Source organism: Apis dorsata, unplaced genomic scaffold, assembly GCF_000469605.1.
Source record: "Apis dorsata unplaced genomic scaffold, Apis dorsata 1.3 scaffold_73, whole genome shotgun sequence".
NCBI lineage: Eukaryota > Metazoa > Arthropoda > Insecta > Hymenoptera > Apidae > Apis > Apis dorsata.
The window spans coordinates 1,357,032-1,366,611 of NW_006263371.1; the positions used below are offsets into that span (position 1 = coordinate 1,357,032).

Sequence of the window (9,580 nt, forward strand, 5' to 3'; positions counted from 1 at the left end):
TAACCATCACCAAACTGGTACCTGGCGCGCCCATAGGACTCGACGGCCGAGTCGTGGACACCCCGGAAGTAGCCCTGGCAAAGGCGGAACACGCGGCAGCCCACATCAACGAAAGAATCAATCTCGCGCAAGAGTCGCTCAAATCGGCTGATGCGATCGCCATCACAGGTCCCCTTGTCGCCAGCAGCGTGGAACCCATCGCAGTTGCGGCCAAAATCGTGCCTGCGGCCCCTCTGGGCCCCGACGGCCGTGTCGTGGACACACCTGAAGTGGCTCTGGCCAAGGCGGAGCACGCTGCCGCTCACATAAATCAGAAGATCGAGCAAGCTGTCGAGCAAAGACAATCCTCCTCTCTGGAGATTCCTCTTGTCCTGTCCACGTATTCAGGACCCGTGATTCAGAAGGTTTTACTTAACGGGCTTTAAACGAAAAGGTTTTAAACGAAAGTTTTATTATCGCCAGGATGATAACTGCTGTTCGACGACTGTTTGTTACATGAAATACTCGTTTTTTTGTACATAATTGTGGGCCGATTGAATAAAACGTTTTTGAACTACTATTAATTGAAACTTGATTCGATTATTTTTGCAGATATCTTTATTTCTATTTTTACTTTTTTCCTTGCCTTTTTTTTTTCATGGCAGCTTAGATTGGTTTATCATGAAATTAATAGAAAGAATGGTTAATTTTATTAATTATTTTATATGTATTAAATTTATAACTTTTTAAATTTTTTTTACCCTATTTTCTATTTCTGTCTCGTGTCTTGTTGTAAGAATGATACTTTTCTTAATTTTTAGAAAATATGATAGCAGTTGGAATTAAGAACACAAAAATAGAAGAGTAAAAGGTAGAGTAGGTGGTGGGGATGTTCATTGATAAAATTAAGAGCGCTTTCGATACCCTTAGTCAGTTCACTGCTAACTTGCATGGAGGTAGGGCGCTTGCTAAGATTTCGAGTGAACGATCGAAATATTTTTAGACTATTCATTCGAAATTTTTTAGATAATTTGAATTTTTTTTTAATAATTAAATTTGATAAAACAAATATTATACAACTAATCGAGAATAGAATATCAATAATGATAAAACTATTAGAATAATAATCTAAGTATATTATAAAGTTAATGTAGAAGATTTCTTTACTATTATATTTTATATTTTTTAATCCTACTTTTGTGAAGTTTCATCTCATACATTCGTCTTTTCGATCGATAGAAATCTTGTAAGTATTTTAAACTTCGTGATGTAAGAATTTGAATTGAAAATTTTTAAAGAACCACTATAAAGAAAGGGAAAACAAAAAAATTGTAGAAAAAAACAGAATTAGAAATTATTTTCATTATTATTTCATTTGACATTTTACATTTTACATCGTAGATTTTTCGCTTCTATCAATCTTTTAAATAATAAATAATACTATAGCATATTAAAATTTCCAGACTTAAATCTTTGCTATCACTTTCTTCACGATCCGTGAGATACAGCGTTCTCTCAGTGGTGCGAAACAAACTGTTTCTGTAGCTTCGATAGCTGGTTTCCTAAACTGGAACGCAAAAATAATGCTCAAAATTGTCACACAATTGTCAGAGCGCTCTTCTTAAAAACGAAAGAACGCTTTTTCGGATCAAGCGGATCACAAACGAAATGATTCTGAAACTTTCGAAGTTGGCTGGAAAAAAATTATCTGTCTATTTTTTCTGTCTATCTTATCTGTCCATTTTATCTATTTATCTGTCTCTGTTTCGCACGAAAATTGATTGGAAAATAGTTATCTGTTTATCTTATCTGACTATCTTATTTGTTTATCTTATCTGTTTCGCACAAAACTTTCGAAGTTGGTTGGAAAAAAATTATCTGTCTATCTTATCTGATTATCTTATCTATTTATCTTATCTATTTATCTGACTATCTTATCTGTTTATCTTATCTATTTATCTTATCTATTTATCTGTCTCTCTGTTTCGCACAAAACTTTCAAAGTTTGTTGGAAAATAGTTATCTAACTATCTTATCTTTTATTTTATAAAAATTACCAATAATGTCTCATAAGTTCGATCAATTTATTAAAGGATAAGAAAAATTGCAGAGTTGCATATAACATTTTCAATCCATTTTGTATCTTTCGTTTGGGAACCGCTGCTTCAAGCCATTCTTTCTTCAGGATATCGAAGAATATGAGACAGTCAAGGTCGCTGTTCGAGCCTTTTCCTGCGCCCACGAAGAGTATTATACGTGTACTTACACGATTTCATGACGTAGAAATAAATTTGAACACTATTTCTCAACGACTATAACGTCGACTATAACGTGCAAGCGTTATAATATTTACTTTCCTGTTTCGATTCGTTCAAAAATCTTTTTATGTACGAAATAAAGGAAAAATTGATTGATCAATTGAATAAATTTAATACGTCATATTACACAATTATTCTACTTTACACGTACTATTACTATTGCCATTATATCATATTACATTACTCGATGTAAAAATTATTTTTTATTTTCATTATGAAAGCGATCAATATTTCTGGAGATAAATATATAATGAATTTTCAGTAACAATGAACCTCGCAAGAAGTTCAGTGTCCTTCGAACACAGCTCGATTCAAAGTCACGAAATTCAAATATTCACGGTCAACGAGTTTGTTCATCGATAATGGGGCGTGTCTCTGAAAAGAGATTATTAAATCTTGTCTCGATCGGAAAAAAAAACACGGATTATGGATTCGTAATATTTTTTTCTAGCATTTTATAAATACTTTCGTCAGTTGAAAAAATTCAATCAGAAAAAAATCAAAGATTAAAAGATCTAAAGATTAAGAATTGTCGAAATTTTAAGAGATCGTAACACAATTTTTCAATTATTATAACATATTCGTTAATTAATTTCAATTTTATTTTAGTTTTTTTTTTTAGTAAAATTTATTTTTAAACAAAATATAATCTTGAGAATAGTTGAGAGGAAAGGTGACTGGTTCACTTTTTTTAGAAGCATAATGTATTCTTAACGACGTCTAATTAAGCACAAATGTGTCACAGGCACAGAACTAAATTAAATAGATGATCTTAATGAGATCTAGATTAATCAAATCGTAAAATAATTTAATTTTAATAATTGTTTATATCATGGAAGAAATTTACACTTACAATACTCTATAAAATTCAGAATAAAAAATTATTATATTATATATACACATTCTTTTATTCAAAAAATTTTATTCCTTTGTCTTGTTAAAATTTTATTATTTTAATTAAAAAGTTTCTTTTCATAATCTTTGACTAATCTTGGTTAAATAAAAAAAAAATTCCATAAACAAAAATTTCGATTTAAAAAATATAATCATAATTACAAAAAATATATTAATTAAGAACTTATTATTACCATTTGGAAATTAGATTAAGAATATTTATGAACCTTTTTTATAAACTTGATTAATATAAATTATCTTAATCATGATCTTCGATCTTTCTCTTTCTTTTCTTTTTCTTTTTTTTTTCTCCTTAACCTTCTATCCTTTTCAGAATTTCTCTTGATGCCATCTAATCTTCGGTACACACACTTTGTAACGAAACGTTTTTCTAACGATGATCATATCGCAGTGATTGAAAAACCTTAAAACCGATATTGGCGCAATATCAAAGGGTTTCCTTCGATCTAATTGAAAAAAAAAGGAACATGGCCAGCTTTCTAATATTATTCGTATGCAGTTACAAAATCGTTTTTACCATTGTTATTTCACCAATTGAAAATTGTCTTGGACGATTGTGACACATAAATATTTCCCAATTACACATGCAATAGGGTGACAAAACAGTCTTTGCAGTTCTTTATTTATATCCGTTACTTATTTTATTCATTTCTTTTAATATTTGATCATTTTAATATTCAAGTATTTATTTGGCTATTATTTTATAACTTAATAATATTTTTTTTTAATTCATTAGAATATTTAAAAGTTATACAAATTTTATTACAAAATTTATTTATAATAAACGAATTTTGATTCATAATTATTAGAGTTAATAAATTTGTAATTGAAAGTTGTTAAATAAATTACGACTTTTTTTATTTTATTTTAACTTATTAATCGATATCACGAAAGATTAATACATTTCTTAATATCTCGCGTATATGCGATTTATTTCCTTTTTTTATATATTATACAATTGACGAATTTTAAATTATCGATCGATGATTTATTTCGTATACTTTAATATTTTCCAAAAAACTATTAATATAATGATAAATGTGATCAAATTCGAAACTTAATTGTCATATTAAAAAATTTATGATTGCATGGATTCCTTTCTATCAAGCTGTTATTTATTTCTATCAAATTTTAGATATTGTGCAAAATCATAATTTTTTCACATTCTTTAAAATGCAATATAAAATTAAAAAAAAAAACTCAAACGCATCGAAGATGAGTATAAAAATTAAAAGTGTTAATTAAAAATTCAAAATTAACAATTTAAAGTTTTAAATGAATTCGTTAATTTGAGCAATATTCGAGCAATAAATCATTTCATCTTTATTAACACTTAATAATAAATTAGCATTCTCGCTAACTCGTATTAATGAATTACAACACCTCTTTAATACAGAACAAGATCTTTTTCATACGAACCAATTTATTTGATCGAGCGATCCGTATAGCACAACTTTGCACGATGGAAAAATATCGAAGGAATGCATTCTTGCTGCAGACTGTCCTTCGTTCTCGAGTCCTTCGTTCGTTCAGGGTTGGTAAGTCGTTTAACACTTGCATGAACGGCTTTGTTTAAAGGACAGCAAAGTACTGGCGAAAGGAGAAATAAAATAAAAGGGAGTAGTAGATGTTGAAAATTTTTACTTTTATATTAAATAAATCGTGGCACGATGGAACAAATACGATAAGAAAGGTTATTTTATTCTCGCGAATAAAAATAATAATTTTGCAAATTTTAATAATAAATTTAAAGAAAAAAAAATGTATAGAATTTTATTTAACGCGTAAGAAATACAATTGCAAATTTTATTCAAATTTTAAAATAAAGATATTGCAATTATAAGTTATACAATATCCATTAATGATATCGATAATTATACAAATACAAGTATTAGATAAATTTTATCACTATATAAATTTTTATACTATTCAAAAGAATAATAGAAAAGAAAAATGTAGAAATTTAATTATAACATTGAACGTCTTCTCATCGCGATCAAGATTATTTCCCATATGCAATTATGGGGAAAAGTGTCTCTCGGATGTAATTTCCTTCGTCACGAATGTAATCCATTTCTCACGTGACGATCTCACGTGATCTTTCTCACTGCATTTTGCTCACAAATTGAATAACACTGGATGGATATTCGCTTAAATATATTTTCTCAATTTAAAATCGCACAACTTCTCAAAACTATTCTACGAAAACTTTTGAAAACTCCGCCCCAACTTTTGCAACTTTGACAGTTACGACGATCAACCGCCATTTCTCGCCAATTATACTTCCATCTTCCTTCCTCCAAGCATCCTCCTTTCATCCATTCAACCCCACTTTATCTTCAAACTCACTTTAATCCCATACTCTTCCACGCCCATAAATAATTTCGCATCCGCGCAATTCTACTTTATTCTCCACCTACAAAACCTAATTCTTTTAAGTCCAAGATTCACTAACACGCAATTCACTAATCGATTGCACAATACCATTCAATTTCCTTTTCCAAACAAATCGACAACACTTTTTACCATATTCCCTCATAGTCCTTTCAATACCAATATGCGCTCCCAATGACCCAGACCTAAGCCAACCCTTCCTCCCAATCGTAACCGATCGCACCCCCTCCAGTCCCATCCTTCCGGTCCAGGAGTGCATGGACCCCGTTGAAATGCCAAGGTCCTGGCGCGAAGCAGCCGCCTGAATAGGAGGGGAGGGGAGGGGGAGTATCCTTTTTCCTGGCGCGCTTCCCAGGCTACGTGGGCTAACCGATCACCCGGCTCCTTCCAGGCCGTGGTCCACGTGGGAGGGGGCGGATGATCACCGCTATAAATGCTACCAACGGCCGTTCTCCAGGAACACAAAACGTGAGGCCGGGCCGGGTAAGCGGGGAGCTGGAGCGGAAACGAGCGAGTACTGGCCACCAGCCGCGCTTTTCGCATAGGGGAAAAACACGCTCCGGATTGAGGGAAAAAAAAAAAAAAAAAAGAAAAAGGAAAGAAGGAAAGTGATCGAGAGAAAGGAGCCATGAGGGGATTGGTGAGTTTTCTTCCTTCTTCGATTCTGTGTGGACAGATCGACGAATGGCGGGCAAAGTGAAAGGTATTATTATTATAGGGTAGGATAGGTGGCCAACCACGTCAAAAGAGACAACGAGTTTGAGGATTCTGACAGATTTTGTTCAAAAATTGTCGAACAGTTCTTCTGTTTCTCTATATAAATATAAAATTCGAATGACGATTTGATTTATTCGATCGAGAGAAATAATTTAACATAATTTAAAATGGGGATAATATAAAATTTTTTTGAAATTTGAAAAGACACCAGAATTTTTATAATTATTATAATTAATACTTTGTCGATAATATTCCAACACTCTCGATTTTATTTTTCAGATCGTTTTCATCGCAACGGTGGCCAGCTGCAGAGCCGGTTTCCTCGGCTCGCCCTCGTTCGGCGAGCCCCAGGTGCACCCCCAACCGGCGCCCCAGAGGTTCGCACCCCCGGCACCGGTTGGCCAAGACGGAAACGTGATCGATACCCCGGAAGTCGCCCAAGCGAAGGCTGCCCACTTCGCGGAATTCGCTAGGGCCGCGGCCAGAGCCGCCGAGGAGAGCAAGAATCAGCCCCAATCGGTCGAGTACAACCCCCAGTCCCAAGCCTACAACTTCCCCTCTTCCCAACCCTCCACCTACGTCAGACAGCAAGCCTATCAGCCGCCCGCGCCGATCTACCAATCTGCTCCAGGTAAATTTTCCCACAGTTCACTTCTCTTCTTTCATTTCTTCTTAATTCTTGATCCCCTTCAGAATAATAATTTTTAAGAACAAGTGTTATTTTCGATAGAATTAAAATTAATTCGTCGATAAAAAAAAAACAATTCCAGCACCAGCGCCAATGTACAATCAACCGAATACGGTATCAGCCGGTTATCAGCCGCAGTATACGGGAAATACGAACTTTGTCGGGCAGCAAAGTTTCGCTGCCAACGTGAAATCCACCCCTTTCGTGCCTGCGCCCCTCGCGGAGGATGGGACTGTAATCGATACGCCGGAAGTGGCAGCTCTTAAGGCCGCCAGGTTGGCGGAATTGGCCGAGGCCGAGGCGAGGGCGTATAAGTTTGCACAGGAATACAAACCGGAAGTCCAAGGCCAAGGTACGTTTGCAAAAGGTGATCGAGAGTAATGATTACGTAAGAAACTTATTTCGATTTTTAGTTTCGTCGAATGTTTTAATATTTCTTTCTGTTTCTATTGCAGGATAATAATTTTTTGAAATTTCTTTTCTTTTTTTTTTCTTTTTTAATTTCTTTATCAGTTATGAAATTAGTATCGTGATATTTGTCTTCGTGGAGTTGAAAAATATTATTTTTGTCCTAACGTAATATTTACATTACGTATGGAAATTCTACGTAGAGGAATTCGTAGAAAAGACAGACCTAGAGAATTATTGAACTCTTGCCAACTATAAATATATCGGTAACACCCTGCGCTAACGTAAGAATTGAATAGTTGCTCAACAACTTAATCGTTCGATTGTTCCTGCGAGAATAGCATGGTATGGCCACTAGTCGTTAGGTATATAATCGTGACCCGGCCATTTCTCTTCTGGAATATCAAGCAACATCGTAGCAACGACATCGTAGGTCACGTAGAGTTTCACTCTAATTGTACAAATAATTTTGAAGATTAGTATAAATGCATAAAATGTAAATCAATCAAATATCTTTTTTCCATTTAAAAAACCAAAAAAAATTCGATAAGAAAAATTTAAACTAATTAATAAGAATTTCTTTATTTTTTATAATTTCTACAATTATTTGTGGAATTTTTATGCACGAATTTCTAACGAATTCTTAATCATAAGAAATAAATGGATAAATAAAGTTCTTTTAATTTTAGATTAGGGATTGATAATTAAATTGTTTCTCGTTTTATTTCAGCTTATGCTAGTCCACCAGCCGCCCCAGTCCAATACAATTCTCCCGCGACTAGAGTATTTCCTGGCGCAGCGCCCTCGTATCCCGCGGCGCAACCAGCGTTTGGCAAACCTGCTTTCCAACCTCAAAATTATCAATCGCAGCAATTAGTCGGAGCTTATTAAATTGAGACGATTCGTGACGTATTTGTACATAATTTAGGTCAATAAATTGTTCCCCCTCCTCTTTTTTAAATTTCTCATTTCTTATTCCTTCTACTCCTTCTGCTCGTTCGTTTGTGTTTCTTTCTTTGATATATTTAATTTTTAGTGTGATACTAGGGATAATTGTCAAAAAATTTTTTTTGTATTCTTTCTTTTAGAGAAACAAAAATTTTAAAAGGATCAAGAATTTTAGAAATATTTTTCGACAATTTTATTTATTTTAGTATTATTTTAACAAATATTAGAGAGTTGTAAATTTTACAATTTGATGCTATAGTTTGATAGAATAAGTAATGATAAGGAATATATTTTTACATAATTTTTCTAAATAAATTTTGAATTTTTTCCATCAAATCAATTTATTTTCTTTTTCTTTGCGTTAAAAATTATAATTTTAAAAATTCCTTGATATTCATTTATCATTATTTTCCTCTATTATTTTAGTATTTGATATAAAAAATATATTTTTATATCATACGTTCCCACAATTTATAACTTGTATTATTTTCACACAATATGTATAATATATTAATATTCAGAATTATTAACTTTATACTCCATACTACATTAATACTTTAAGTATCTTATTTAAAGTTTAAAGTTATATATTATACGAAATTCATCGATAAACTTTCATTATACTTAATATATACTAATATATATACTATGTTATTAAACTTATGTATTAAGTTCAAGAAATCGACACTTATATTCCAGATATCCGATGAATTTTTATTATGTAGGTTAACGCGCAATTCTCGCCCGAGAAGCCACCAAAAATCAATGCGTCAAACAAATTGCCAAGCAATATTATTCGTCAGAAACCACGAGTTAACCTATATTTGATTTGGTTGTGCGGTTAGCGTAATCCAAGAAAGATTGGAAAGATGTCTTCACCTCGATCGGGTTAGATGAACACCTTCTTCAGGGTCGTTTAACATTGAATATCGGAAAATGGAAAAAAATTTTTTTATTATAAATTGATATCGATAAGAAGAACGATATTATGACACAAATAAACGTCGAAACTCAAAAAAATTCAAAAGAAAAATAAATAAATATGTATCACGAAGTGCTGAGAATTGCTCGATGAGAAAAAAAATTTCAGGGTTTCCCTCGTAGAATTATCGTAACGATTGTCTCGTGCGATTGCGGTTTCTGCTCGTGCGATTTCGCGCGAAAAGAAGTGGTCAAAAAGTTTCGTCAGAATACGAAAAAAAAAAAAAAAACG

General features: G+C 32.8%; 1 protein-coding gene across 1 annotated transcript in view; it reads left to right on the top strand.

The window, feature by feature from the left end:
* LOC102673098 overlaps positions 1–9,580 on the top strand; it is a 14,474-nt gene that overhangs the window by 1,140 nt on the left and 3,754 nt on the right. Inside the window, exons 3-6 of the mRNA XM_031515483.1 lie at positions 3–422; positions 6,603–6,954; positions 7,100–7,363; positions 8,150–8,295. Of these exons, the coding sequence (XP_031371343.1) occupies positions 3–422; positions 6,603–6,954; positions 7,100–7,363; positions 8,150–8,295 (1,182 nt within the window). The remainder of the gene's footprint in view (positions 1–2; positions 423–6,602; positions 6,955–7,099; positions 7,364–8,149; positions 8,296–9,580) is intronic.